At 38.2% G+C, this 15,362-nt stretch overlaps 1 protein-coding gene across 11 annotated transcripts in view; it reads right to left on the bottom strand.

Annotated features, from left to right (window-relative positions):
• The window catches only part of DENND5A (DENN domain containing 5A), a 97,013-nt gene that overhangs the window by 37,526 nt on the left and 44,125 nt on the right, over positions 1–15,362 (bottom strand). For 8 of the 11 annotated variants that reach the window (XM_081540714.1, XM_081540715.1, XM_081540718.1 and 5 more), the window contains 4 exons: positions 14,337–14,408; positions 13,460–13,569; positions 10,679–11,336; positions 4,947–5,134 (listed from right to left, as the gene is read on the bottom strand). In XM_081540714.1, coding sequence (XP_081396840.1) covers positions 4,947–5,134; positions 10,679–11,336; positions 13,460–13,569; positions 14,337–14,408 — 1,028 coding nt within the window. The remainder of the gene's footprint in view (positions 1–4,946; positions 5,135–10,678; positions 11,337–13,459; positions 13,570–14,336; positions 14,409–15,362) is intronic. The other 3 variants (XM_081540717.1, XM_081540719.1, XM_081540720.1) reach the window with 1 other exon arrangement.

Here is a 15,362-nt window from a genome sequence, read left to right as displayed (position 1 = left end):
AGTGATTTCGGAGCACAAGAAAATAAAGTCAGATACTGTTTCCATTGTTTCCACTTGAGTGTATACATTTAATTTATACTTTCCTGATTACAAGAAATGTGTATTTTTTTTTGCAATCCCTCTTCATATGTTTAGCCCATTTATCTATTGGGTTGCTCATCTTCTTACCGATTTGCAAGAGTTCTTTATAATCTCCTGATGCTAACTCTTTATAGGCTGTATGTGTCCTACACATACCTTCTCCTAGCTTTTATCTTTTCATTTTAAAATGTCTTTTTCTTAATTAAAAAAATCAAATTGTCAATCTTTTATTTTTTGGAAAGTGTTTTCTTCATCTTGTTCACAAAGTCCCTACCACAAGGTCAAGAATGTATTAATGTTTTCTTCTAGAAGATTTAAATTTTTGCTTTTGACATTTAAATGCTTATTCCATCTCAAGTTGATTTTGTTATATGATTAAGGTAAGAATCTTTTCCTATGGACAAACAATTTTTCCAGCTCTATTACTAAGTTCTTTGGCATGGTATGTTTATTGTATATCAAAACGCTGTTCCACTGATTCTGCTATTTATCCCTGTATCAGTAAGCCTTATATTCTAGGAGGCAGGAGGACCATATAGTTAAGTCCAGCTTTATCTAACTATTCCACAAACTCTCAATCTATGAAAACTTCATGTTTTAACATGTCCATGTGTCATGTATGCATTCTTTCAATACACATTTGCTGAGTGCATAAATTATTCCATTAACAAATCCATAACTGAAGAGAACTTTCCCATAACCAAGATTCAAAAATTAGAAGAATCACTTTAAATTCCACCTTCCAGAGTTCCTCCACTAGAAAACAACTTTAAACCCTTCCTTCCTTGTTAAAGAGCCAATACATGTTTAACACCTAGAAATAACACCTACTTTTACGTTTATTCCTTTAAGATTTTAAAATCATAAATACCTTCAGATCAAGCAATTAAAAAATACAGTAAAGACAGAATTAAATCATCTAGTCTTGAAAATAACCTGCCTCACAAGCCCTGCCCATACAGCTAACAGAAGAAAGCACTGTGACCCCTCCCCCCAGAGGCACACAGTGCAATTATTTATCCTCTTGGTTCTCCTCTCTTTAGAGGGGGGGAAAAAAACAGTTTGTTCAATAGGAAACACAGAGGCAGCTAAACACAACTACATCCACTCAACAATGCTTGGCTGCTGTTTCTCCCACTGCTCTCGACCAAACACAGAACATCTGTAAAGAATCTGATAAACTCCAAATGCTGTATCCACATATTGCAGATACTCCTGGACAGAGGTGGCCAGAGAAAAGAAAGCAGCTCAGGCACACTTCAGAGGTTAAGACAGGAGCCTCTGAGACAACATTACTAGCCATTCTTCACAGAGCTGGGCTGAGGCCGGTAGGGATAAGAAGGCAAAATGAAAAGAAGGCCATTCAGCTACCAGCCTAACACAACTTCGTGCTCTTTCCTGTCAGGACACAGAGGGCTCTGACAAACAGAAATAACTTGCAAATCTACCTCAAACCCCTCTCCTCATCTGAAAAGAGGCCAGCTCCTACAAACAGCTTGAGGGACAGGAAGAAGCCTGGAAGAGGCACTGAACCCAAGTGATCAGTTTTCTTCAGTTAACCTTCTGTCTCATCCAGAGAGGCCAAGGAAAGACTTAGCTACTCTGGGGCAGTGATCACATGGATATCTCAAACCGCAGAAGTTTCCCAAATCCCTTCCTGCAAAAGGTCACAACGGTCTTTCCCAGCCCTGAGTTCCTAGCACCAAATCACAGACAGCCTCACTGGTTAGTCTCAACAGATTACTGGGGAAAAGCTACTGAAAAAGTATCCTGAGAAAGAAGGAAAGAAAGAGGGACCCAAGACAGAAAGAAGTAACACCCTCTCCTCCCACACAGTTGTGGAGGAACTGCCTCCTTCCTGTGCTCAGACAATGAAACCCAAAAGAGAAGCACAGGACAAAGAAAGCTTCACAAAAGCAGCACAGCACTCTCACTTGCTCAGGGCCAGCTGAGCTCATGTTGGTGTAAAAAGAAACAAAGGACTTTTCACAGACTTCTGATGCCCAAAGATGGGGCAGCAACTGATGAAGCCTGACTTAGGGGGGTTAGGGAATGTACATTCTTTATGCCTCTGGATAAAGTCTCTTTTATACATCAAGTGTGCCCGTCCCCAGTACCCCAATGATGCCCATTTGCAAAGGCCTAAGTGAATTTCCCAGCCTTAGTTATCTCTGGGTGGTAAAAGCTGAAGTAATTTTTCACTTTATACCTCTGTGCACTGTTGGAATTTGAAACTATAAACGTATCATCTGAGACATCCTAAAAGAATCTTTCAAAAATATTATCACTCTCCATTCATCATATGTACCTTTGATGATGCTTTACTCCTTGAGAAACCCTGTCATTCCTTACTACCCTAAAGTTTCCCAGGGGGACTACACAGACTCAGATATCCCAGAGGTCATTTGCTAAAAATTAAGGTAGAAAATATCCAGCTGTGTAACTATCCGCACAAATACATGATCTTCAGAGGGACTGGCTGGATGAAGTGGGACTCTGAAACCCTAGAACTGCTTATAAAGTACACACAGATATTCTCCAATCTACCACTCCTTCTCAAGGGGACCACAAGGAGAGGCAGAGTACAAAAGATGCAGCAATGGTGGCGGTTGCAAAAGTGGAGGCTCCAACATCCCAGAACAGAGTGAGATTCTGGGTTTCTCAAACAACCCACAGTTTCTCAAACAGTCCTGTTAAGAAAACTGCTGGTCTCCCAGCAGCCTCTTCACAAACCCACATACACGAAGCACACACAGAATGATACTGAGAGACCCTACAAGAAATAGAACTTGACCGCAAGTGTATAGCCAGCTGATATGCCAAAGATGAAAATAAAACAGAAATCTGGCTTCTTGCCTAGTGACCTATTTATCAGATTATGAATGCCTCTTTGCCTTTCTACCTTCAATCATTTCTATTGTCATTCTTATTTGACTTTTACAAAATTATAGTTAGGTTTACCAGTAAGAAGTGTCAATATTAAATATGCAATCATTTAAAGCAACAACAAAAAGCTCTCCACACTCCAATCTTTGGTATCTACTCTTTAGGCATATTTATCAGTAGACAAATACATATAAAAACCCAATACCCCAAAATGCAATGGTTTTCTCCATCATTGTTAAAGTCAAAATGTAGTCAGTATTGCTGAGAGAGATCTCTAAAATGGAGTCAGGAGGCCACTAAGGAAGTGTCATGTTTGCACAACTCAGTCTGGATGGATTCAGACCTTTTGGCCTGATGAAGTCACCCAGAACACCTCCAAAAACTCAAGATACTAAAAGGCCCTTACCCTTAAACAATTTGTGACAGTCTATATATTTATAGGACCCCTACCCTAAAATAACTTGTGATTTCTTAAGGACAAATATTCTGACTTAGGTTAGAGTCGATCACAACTCTCACAGGGCAACTTTTAACAACTTCATGGTTTTTTGTCCTTATAAGGCCCTGAACACTTCTCTTCCTTGGAACACTCTTTCAGGGTTACCAAATCTGAGTCTCCCCAATTGCAAATATTAAGTCCCCAAATAAACTCTGTTCTTTTTGCAGACGCCTGAATTTTTTTTTTTTAGCTGACATCATTTAGATCTTTTCTTTCTTAATTAATCTTGTCCCACCCCAAAAAGCACAAAGCACTATGGAATCAAAGAAGCAAAGCAGGTAGAAAAGCAAAAACTACAAAGAAGACATTTTGATTCTAAAACCAAAGGAGAGAGAAAAGGAGATGCATCTGAATATAATTTAAATATTACAGGTATGATCTAATTATCAGGATTGTTCATCAAGGTGGCTACCCAGACATGCCCAACAACATAAGGCTGCTCAGATCCAATTCCATGAGAATGGTCTCTTCTTTGGAGGTCCTTTTACTCATATTCCTCAGTTATACATAAAAATCTTCCCCCAAAAATCACTGGTAGAGGGATGAGACCATTATGTGAATACTCCAATGTGTTCTTCCCAGGCCTTTCCACTGACTATGAAATTCGGAGTAGTAAAGCCCAATTCCCCCAGCTAGTTTCATACCAGCCACCAAATGACCAAAAGAGGTAGACGAGTTTTACCTGTAATTCTAGGAAAATAAACGGCAAACAATCTTATTTCTAATGGTGCTTTAAATTTACTTTAGAATGAAGTACTAAATAAACAAATACATATTTTTAATCAATTATTTTAGTATTTGAAACAATAGAAAAGACGAACAGGCCATTCTCACAGCAAGAGAGGAAAAGCATTATCTTAAGGCCTTCAGTATCTTGAGCAAGGAAAATTTTCAAAGATGTCTCAGTACTACAAGAATCACTATGATCTGGTCAACTTTTACAGAGCAACTGTGGCCTATAAAAGAAAACCAGTGATTTATTAACACAAGTCTGGCTACTAAAGTAGCTATAAAATTATATTATGTGGAATTTCTTTAAATAATATGAAATAGTATAGAAATAAAATACAATTTAAATGTATGATAACTGTTGAAGCTAAGTATTGAAAACAGATTCATTATGCTACTCTTCCATGCAAATTTAAAATTTTACATAATAAAAAGATTTTCTAATAAATGTCTTAAAAATATGTAAAATACTGTGTTTGAAAAAATGTGCATGAAAAAGGCAGTTTATAATAGTATAAACACAGAGATTACAGTAAATGTATGTCAGGTGATAAAGAAGTGTTTCCAAAATGGTATAAATTGAGCTAAATGTTCATTATTTTTACTTTTTTCCTGGAAAGTTATTTATGTTCTCCAAAATAAAAGAAAATAAACTTGGTGATACCATCCTGGACTCATCCCAAAGTGCTTCTCTCCCAAATCTTGTATCAGGGTCACAGGCACCAGCACCCAAGCTCCACATTTCTCTTACCTCTTGAGGCAGCTCTAGTTTTGACCGGTCATCCAAGCCATTGGAATGCAAGCCCATCAGGTATGGCACAGGAGCATCTAAGAAATGTAGGAGAGAAGCCGGGAGAATAGGAACATAGACATGCTGCCACTGGAAAGGAAACATGAGAGCTGTAATTGTCTCCGCCACAGTCATCAGTCTCTGGTAATCTAGGTCAAAAAAATAAACACATACAAACAAACCAGTCAAAAACAAGGCATCTGCTTCTCCAATAGTAATTAAAAATTTTTAATACAATTCCACATGTAGAAAGAACAGATTAAACTTCAGCAAGGGTATGTTCACAGCATGATTCCCTTATGGGTATCAGAGAGACAACCCAGAAACCTCAGTGGATCACATGCTGAAGTATATCTCCCACATACACAGGTCCATGCTCGTTATAAAATTTAATAGAAATACAATAGAAATCATAAATGGCACCTCGCTCTAAATACTAAATGAGAATGTTAAGTAGATTCTCTTAAGTAGAAAGAAGGCAGAGAACTAGAACAAAAAGAAAAGGAACTGTGGTCTGGTCTCTATTCAGCATGAATGCCAAACACCTCATTTACCACTTACATGTGTCTGCATTCTATAAAGAGCTGATGTGAACTTTGCCATCAAGATCAAGCCCAAAGAACCACCAAGCAAGCAGAAGCTGGTTTTCTACTCTTAGCCAAATCTCCCCCCCATCTGACAACCTAGCCTGAACGGAAACAGTATGAAAGTGTCATTTTAACACTTTGATAAAAAGCTTCCCTAGAACTTGACAGACCCAGAAGACTGATTTTCATTACTCAAAAGCGTATTCGAGGTCAGAGAGCACAGCTTGGAGGAGAAGGCTTATGCTCCAAGTTTAGCTTCTCTTCAGGACGCAATTTCTAGACTTGTTTTTGTTTTTTCTTGTTTGTTTGTTTTTTGGAGTTGTTTTATTTTTAAAATGAGCAAAGCCAATACAATAAATTTATTAAAATTTAACAAGTTACTATTTACAAATGGTATGATGGTTTCAGATACTTAAGGATAAAGTAGGAACAAAAATTTTAAAACCATATGAGTAATATCCTCCTGGAACAGTTGATTTCAAATGAGTGAGTTTTCACAGGGGTTAAACAGCTTTATGCACTAAAAACTCAGCCCACCATTTAAGCAAATCACAGCTTAAAGGAGTTATAAGTAACAAAAAGCTTTCTAGAAAATGAAGACAAATGAGTAGGAAGTGAGCAGAAGCTGATATGCATCAACTAGATAGAGAAGTTTTAGCAAAGCATCCTGTGTGGTCACCAATAAAATTCTGGAGCAGCTTACACGTTGTTCCTGGCTAAGCATGACCTGGAAATAGTTTTTGGGTTTGTGTTTAACTAGTAATGCAATAATTAAAAACTGATGACTAATACTTCATCATCTCAAACATTTACAGGTGGTCCTCTGCTTCCCTGATGGCTCAGCTGGTAAAGAAGCTGCCTGCAATGAGAGAGACCTGCGCTCAATCCCTGGGCTAGGAAGATCCCCTGGAAAAGGGAACAGCTACCCACTTCAGCATTCTGGCTGGGAGAATCCCATGGACTGTAGAGTCCATGGGATTGCAAAGAGTCAGACACGACTGAGCGACTTTCACTTCACTTCACTCTCTATCCACAGTTCCACATCCAAGGATTCAAACAACCATGGATTGTTCATTCTTATAGTACATATTTATTGAAAAAAATCCACATATAAGTGTATCCATGCAGTTCAAACCCATGTTTTTCAATGTCAGCTGTTTCACCCAGTTTTAGTCAAGAAACATGGGCTTCCCAGGTGTCACTAGTGGTAAAGAATCTGCCTGCCAATGCAGAAGACACAGGTTCCATCCCTAGGTCAAGAAGATCCCCTAGAGGAGGGAATGGCAACCCACTCCAGTAGTCTTGCCTAGAGAATCCCAAGGACAGAGTACCCTGGCGGGCTACAGTCCATGGGGCCGCAGAGTCAGACACGACTAAGCGACTGAGCACAGTCAAGAAACAGTAACTAAAAAAGCAACAAGACTTACACAAGTCTATACATCATCCAGAGACAGGAGTCTGAAACATCATTATTTAAAACAAGTTGCAAAGTGAGGCCTCAGGAACCACACTCAGTCAACAGAGGCTTTTCTTGTTTGTTCTGCAGTGTTTAACAAGAACATTGTTACCAATGTTTAAAAATCAAAAATTTCACATAAAAAATCTGGGTCCTCATGAAAAACTGGAAGATCTAGAAACATCAGGCCAGGATTTCCACAGGAATTAACTGGAGCTAACTACTGGCTGTCCATTTTAGATGGGGTATATGCTCTTCAATTCAATACAGTCTCTATTACTTGAAATCGTATCCAGAATCCAACCATTTCACAGCACTTTGCTGTTACCTCCTTAGAGAAAAGACAACATAGTGTCTCACTTCGATTATTACAATGGTCTCCTAACTAACATTATTCAGACTTTGCCCATGGACCAGATCTGGGACAATCTGACCCCAAAATAAAAAAAAATTAATTATAGTAATGGACCATATAACCTACTGAATAAAATAAAAATCTATGAGTCCATACAATAATAAACAAGGGAGAATGAAATGTTCTTCCTCACAGTAAAAAGCAACCAGCCTGGTAACTAACTCAGACTAGAATTATCAAAGGATGCTAAAGCTATTAGGCAAAACTTTGAAGAGCAACAATAAATTTATAGGGTTTCAAAGTATCAACCCACAAGTTAGTTATTAATTACAAAGGGAAAAAATGATAAAGTTCAGTTAAGAAATTCAGCAGACATCATCTTAACCAAGCGATCAAATTAACATTATCAAAAATGGGATAAGCGAACATCATGTGCCTCCTATGATAAAAACAGACATGATGTGCCTCTTGATATAATGCACTGAGAGAACCACTACATCACTTCTGTGATATCACAGCCAAAAATGTATAACCTGAATCTAGTCAGAAGGAAACATGAGAAGAAAAACCCAAATGGAGGTTCATTCTACAAAATACCTTGCCTGTACTCTACAAAAATGTCAGTCATGACAGACATGAAGAATTGACTACTAAAAGCAATATGCATACTGCATATGTTATTGGACTCAAATTCTGGATCAGGAATTTTTTTTTAATTATCATTCACTTTTATGTGGAATCTAAGAAATTAAACTAGGTTATAATAAAAAAGAAACAGACTCATAGAGAACAAACAAATGAGAGGTAAAAACTATTATGTATAAAATAAGCTACAAAGACCTATTGTACAATGCAGCGAACACAGGGAATATTGTCTGTATTCACTGAAAATATTTTATAACAACTACAACTGGAATATAACCCTTAAAAATCATGAATCACTATGGTGTACACCTGAAACTTATATAATAGTGTATCAACTATACCTCAATTTTTATTTTATTTTTTTTGAAATTTACACATTTTATTAAAAGAACGAAAAATAAACAACATGGAAATAGCATACTAAAATGAATTGCATAATGCACACTTCCAAACACAAACAAGCAGTATACAACTATAACTTGGAAAAACAAAAACAAAAAATCAAAGCATCTGACCTGATAACAGTTGAGGAAATGAGCTATTGCATTTTGGAGGCAAAATATTAGGGGAACAGTTTATATTTATATTATGATCATTTAAATCTATAATTGTTGCACAGGGCTAATAATTTTCATATTGTATGTGAAAAAGTGAAGTCGCTCACTCGTGTCCGACTCTTTGCGACCCCCTGGACTGTAGCCTACCAGCTCCTCCATCCATGGGATTTTCCAGGCAAGAGTACTGGAGTGGGTATACCTCAATTTTTAAAAATTTATCATAAAGGACATTATTGGACAATGGTAAATAAAACCTGAATGCAGTATTGTTATTTTATCAATGTTAAATTTTCTAAATTTATTAACATATTATGGTTATATTAAAAAAATGTTCTTGTTCTTACAAAATAAAAGCTGAAGTACTAAGGAGTCAAGGAACATGGAATCTACAATGACTCTCAATGGTTCATTTATGTTCACACACATAGAGAGACACAGAGGGAATGATAAAACAATACACCCAAATGTTAACAATTGGTGAATTGTGGGAGAGTATACAAGAGTTCTTTGAACATTTCTTACAACTCTTCTATAACCTGGGAATCATTTCAAAACAAAAAGTCAAAAATCTTAAAACCTCCAATGACTAAACATCTCAGAGTAACAAAGTCCTTACAACGGCCTACAGGACTCTACAATTTGGCCTCCTGTTAAGTCTCTAACACCATCTGCTACTAAGCTCCTGCTTTCTCACACCATTATATCCATCAGACACCCTCACTGTTCCTGGACATACGAACTACATTTTTGTCTCAGAACCTTTCTATTTCTTGTGTTCTTTGCCTGGAAAACTTTTCCTACAAACATTAACATGGGTCACTCAGAGAGGCCTAATCTAATCACTCTATTAAAAACTGGAATACCATCCTCTTTCCTGTTTAACTTTTTATTAAAATTACTGTATTATTTTTATTAGCACCTGACATACTATACATTTATCTATTTAATCACCTCTTCAAAAAAGAAAGGGGTAGGGGGAATTCCCTATAGGTCCAATGATTAAGATTTGGTGCTTGCACTGCCAAGACCTAGTTTCTGGGTTTGGGTTAGGGTTGGGGAACTAAGAGCTCACAAGCCAAGCAGCCCAAAATCACCTCTCTTTCCCACTAAAATGTAAGTTCTATTAAAGCAGGAATGTTTATCTATTTTGTCCACCCTGAATCTCTAGCCCCTAGAATAATGCCTGGCACATAGCACACTCTCAGTAAATATGTACTGAATGAACGAATTTTATGTTACTTAATTCACTCCCTTAATAAATATTTTTTCCTTCTGTTTTACTTTATTGTTTTGCCCAAATCCACTGCTCAAAATCACTTAACCTCTCATTTATAAAAACAATCCAGTTATAACAAACAATAGAAAAAAGCAACACATCCTCATTTTCTCGAATATATTTTTTTCAGATATATGAAGGGTCACCATCACTGTCAGGCTGAGGAAGGGGCAGAAACAATTCTGCAGAGTGATAGTACAAACTGGTGGAAAGTGTGTCCCACAAACATCAACTCCTGCCTCCCGTTTTCAGCATCAGTCAGACTTCAGGAGGCAGGGTTCCCCTCCCAGACTGGAGAGTCCAGCAAAAGGCCATGATGATAGTCAATAAAAAATGGTAGACCTCTTATGTTCCATTAGTTTGCCATCAAGCGTGTGTGCACGCTAAGTCACTTCAGTTGTATCTGACTCTTTGCGACTCTATGGACCATAGGCCACCAGGCTCCTCTGTCTATGGGATTCTCTAGGCAAGAATACTGGAGTGGGTTGCCATTTCCTCCTCCAGGGGATCTTCCCAACCCAGGGATCAAACCCACATCACTTATGTCTCCTGCCTTGGCAGGTGGGTTCTTTACCACTAGCGCCACAAGTTAATTTAGTTGATGCTAAATAGGGAATTCTGTATTTGTTCTTTGCAAGTGGTTGAAAATTCACATACTTGGAATTTACAAAAGCTGATGAGTCGTGGAAAGCAAAAGATCTGGATTCTGTTCAAACTCTAATAGCCCTTGGCCTTTACAGTCACCCCCACTGTTACCTGATATGGAAAAAAAGAGAGGCCCTATGCAGGAAGAGAGCTCTAGTAAGCACTGACTTACGCTGTGAGTAGAGCAGGATTTGAAACTCCAGAAGGGCACAAGTAAAAAGTTGAAACACATTCTCCACCCCAAGCAGTTCAAAGACCTCTTTGACAGGAAAGTCGAATAGGGGAAGCTCATTGGTACTTGGTCTCTGGCAGACAATTGGCCCATAGACCCCGGAAAACTTCAAGGACCGGCCAGGAGGTGGGAGAGGCACCTCATATAGTACGTTGTATATGTAGCTCTCAAGGGGCAGTGGAGGGGGCTGAGGCGAAGTGACTGCCTGGTGAAGCTGTTCCAGCACACTCCGACATGCTTTCATGAAGGACATGGGCGTGATGAGGCAGATGCACTTAGAGACGTAGAGTGTATCCCGGCTAATGTCATAGGAGTTGAAGCGCTGCAGCTTGGTCCCAGGAGTGCCATCACCATCCTCCATGCCACTGAGGTCTCGGCTATCAGCAAGTGGAGCATGGAGGACATCATACTCCGCATTATGCATGTGGTAGAGGGTCTGCATTGCACTGCAGATCTGCTTGCTAGTCACCTCCTCATAAAACGTGAGAGCAAACCCAAAGGTCCGAGAGCCATCCTCCCTAGTGATAATAAAGGCGTGGAACTGAGGCTCCCTGGGATCAGCCTGGGTCTTGAATGCCAGCCCTTTGGGCATGCATAGCTGTAAAAGACAACAAGAAAATGAGTGAGAACACACTGCTATTCCTCTTCTCAGAACACCATCACTACTTATTTATTAACACTTAAAGAGCACCCTACTATGCTGTGTGTCTGGAATATCAAGTCCAACACAGCAAACTATTTGCCCTAAAGAACTCCCATTCTAAGACACACACATAACTAAAATTATAATGTGGTTATCAAGGCTATATAGAAGTATACACAAAGTACCAGAGGAACACAAAACAACTTAGTCTCAGTCTTCATCAGAAAAGTCTTCAGAGATGAGCTTATGCCTGAATTCATTAGGTAGACAAGAGAAAGAAGGGTATTTCATGGGCACAAGGAAAATGCACAAAAGAGGTTAAAGAAAGCTTGGAGAATTTAGGTAGGTGGTTAAGCATGACAGCATGTATTAGGTGATGATGCTAGAAACATATCTAAAAACCAGATAGATGCAACTTCATACCTAAAAATAAACCAAGTTTTAGACTCTATCCAGTTCACAAGATTCTGTCATCAACAAAATCTTCTCTTTTCAGAGGAAAAAAAAGGGGGGAGGGGGGAGATGTTCATTTCATACAATGCAAAGAGATGACATAATCAGGATAAAGATGTACTTTTTTCACTTTATGGGTTATATAAAGAAACTGAATAGCTACTCAAACTGACCTGAATCAATCAGTTTTCATTTTCCACTTTTCCACCAACCTAGTCATACAAATGGACTTTGAGGAGCCTGGGTTAACAAGTACAAGGAGCTACATTATGGTATTTCCATTATTCTTGAACTTGACTTCTCAAAGCCTAAATGTTTCTAGAATATACCATGTTAAAAGGAAATAAGCACCAGACTAAGAGTCAAAACACTTGAGGCTCTCTAGACTCAGATTCCTCCCCTGTAAAATGAAGGTAATACTGTTTATTCTGCCTACTTCACAGGTTTATTGTGTCCATCAAACAAGATCATCCTCACAAAGCTATTAAAAAATAACAAAAGAAGTACAAAGATGTGATCAAGGGCAGAGTTCTGGAACTAATATTTAAGCTTACTCAAACAGTTCCTTAGCCATGTGACCTGAACACATTACCTAACCTCCCTGGATCTTAGTTTCCTTACCCATAAAATATGTGTGTCTGTGTTTATTTAATATTATCTACGTGAAGGATTTCATTTTTTGCTGTTTAGTCACTAAGTTGTGTCCAACTCATTGCGACCCCATAGACTGTAGCCCACCAGGCTCCTCTATCCACCGGATTTCCCAGGCAAGAATACTGTAGTGGATTGCCATTTCCTTCTCCAGGGGATCTTTCCAACCCAGGGATCAAACTCACATCTCCTGCATTGGCAAGTGCATTCTTTACCACTGAGCCACCAGGGTAGCCCACGTAAGGGGTACTATGAGAATTAAATGAGTTAATTCATGTAAAGTACTTATCACAGTGCCTAGCATAAATTGAATACTCAATAAACGTTATTCATGGTAGTCTTCTTCTCGAGATTAGAAGTGCTGCCCTATCTGTGTACTAAATCACTTCAGTCACGTCTGACTCTTTGCAACTCCATGGACTGTAGCCCACCAGGCTCCTCTGTTCATGGGATTTTCCAGACTAGAACAGTGGAGTGTGTTGCCATTTCCTCCTCCAGAGGATCTTCCCAACCCAGGGATTGAACCCATGTTTCTTAGGTCTCCCGCACTGGCAGGCAGGTTCTTTACCACTGGCACCAGCTGGGTGCTAAAATTACACTAAAACAAAAAGATTCATTTCTGCCATATTACTCAGATATATACAGTACAAATTAAGAGGAAACTACGTTAAATTTCATCATACAGTATCAATGCTATAAGCAACCAACAGCTCAATCTCACCAAAAAGTTCACTAACCCAATTCCAAGTACTTGTTTGACTCAACAGAAGCACACTGTGACTTTTGGTATATCTGATATATTCTGAGTATTTGATACAGTAATCAAAATGCAGGATCATGAACAACATGCATATTACCCCATCTTCAGAAGTTACTGATACTTGGTGGCATCACAGCTATCATAGTCTGAACTCACAATCCTACTGTAAATTACTCTGTAAATTATCTCACACTTGTAGCTAACAAATACTAACCATTCCCACTGCATCTTGGTCAAAGGGATTCCAGTCCACATTCTCAGGATATCGTGCAAGGACCTTAGACTTGAATGTTCGTCTCAATGGAGTCTGCTCAAAATTTTCTCCTGCAAGAAAAAGAACAAAGCAAATCATCTCCACAAAGTCCCTTGAAACCACAGGGTTATGAATATCTGAGCTTGGCAGTCCAGCAAGGTACAGAAATGAAGGCAAAGGGTTAGTATGTCAACCATCTAAGAACAGGAAAGGCATTATAGTTATTAGATTATAGATCAGTAAAGAAGCTGGAAAAGTTTAGCATGGTTAATACTGGACACTGCTAGATACCTTGGCTTTTCTTTAAAATGAAATCATTACTACAAATCCAACAGTTAATCTTATTGGGAGAAGAGGGGAGAAAACACAAGGAAAGATGAAGGATTATATTGTTTTTTTCCCCTAAAAGCAACATTTACTTTGGTAAAAGTCAACTGAAAACATGACAGAAGCATAAATTATTTTAAATTCAAAATAAAGTATGCATTTCTGTGATCTCTGAAAAAATACAAGGGGGATTAAAAAATTCAAGAACATTAAGAAAGCAGACTTCAGGATAAATGAGTTATTTGTCAATTGAGAATCATTTGAAATTTCTGAAATCCTCCTTTGTTTCCTCCATCCCCTCCTAAAAACATTAGAGTATACAGAAATAAGAACATTAAGGAGAAAAGAGGAAGAATCAAAGAACCCACCACCTAGAACGATGGGAATATGAAAAACCTATTGGTCAAAAAAGGCATAAGAAAGTTAGAATGTCAAAGGGTACAAAATGCCCCTGGAGAGGCTTATATAAGAGCCACCAGAATGCTATGGGTGTTTTCAACTTTGTTTTTACCTTCAGTTGTACTTGAAATGAAAGGGCTGGCACCATCCCTGGCTTTAGAAGCCTGTATGTACTGGCATAATGCTACATGATAGATAAAATAACACAGGATTACAATAAAGCAATGTTATTCAAACTTTTTTGACCATGACTCCAGTATGAAACAAAGTTTACATCATGAAGCAATAAACACATACATGATATGTATACATAAATCTACTTAAAACAAAAATTTCACCCCAAAAATACTTACCTTACTACATGAGATGTCTTTTCATAATTTCTACTCTATATCATTTAAAACCAAAATGCTACCTGCAGACCTACTAGTGGCAACAATTCACAGTTTGAAAAACATTACAATATAGTATAATGGGATAAAGAGCTCAAAAGATGTTAAAGTACTATAAAGCCACTAGTGCTTTCTCTGAAAGTATACCACCAAATATTGTTTTTCCCAAGGAATGAGGGAGAAGGGGACAAATTAAATGCACCTAAATATTTCAGACATATAAATTTACTAGGAATCATGGAAAAATATGTGGGAAACATGACCAAGGACAATCCAATTGAATTACATATCTATTTATTGAGTAATCGTGTTATACAAGGGCCTTAGGTACTGTGGAGGATAGAGATGAACCACCTATCCTCAAGAACCCTTCCATCAAACGTATATGAAACATTCTATAGGAAAAAGAACATACACAAATAACAATTTTGCAGGGAGGTTATTAGGTGGGAGGCTCCAGCTTATGTGGTCTATCCATTCAGAGCACACTTGCACAGGATCCTGTTCATGTGCTCCAGTTGACAGAATAAATTCTGCTCCAACTAAAGTCTTTCTAAGTTGGCTGAGAACCCCAGGAGGCTGGTGATTATTAATGAAGATGCACTTCTCACCAACAGAAGATTGGGATGAACCTAAAGTCAGATAGTCCTTCACTTTAAATCAGCCTAGAGGCATCTTGAAAGCTTCTGGGAAAAAGTTTATATTAATTCTAAAGCACCTGTTCCAGAAACTAATAATTGTTCCAG

The sequence above is a fragment of the Giraffa tippelskirchi genome, chromosome 11 (genome assembly GCF_054371585.1).
Source record: "Giraffa tippelskirchi isolate mGirTip1 chromosome 11, T2T-mGirTip1v1.2.pri, whole genome shotgun sequence".
NCBI lineage: Eukaryota > Metazoa > Chordata > Mammalia > Artiodactyla > Giraffidae > Giraffa > Giraffa tippelskirchi.
The sequence above is the reverse complement of the archived record's forward strand: the minus strand, read 5'-3'. Positions and strand labels throughout refer to the sequence as shown.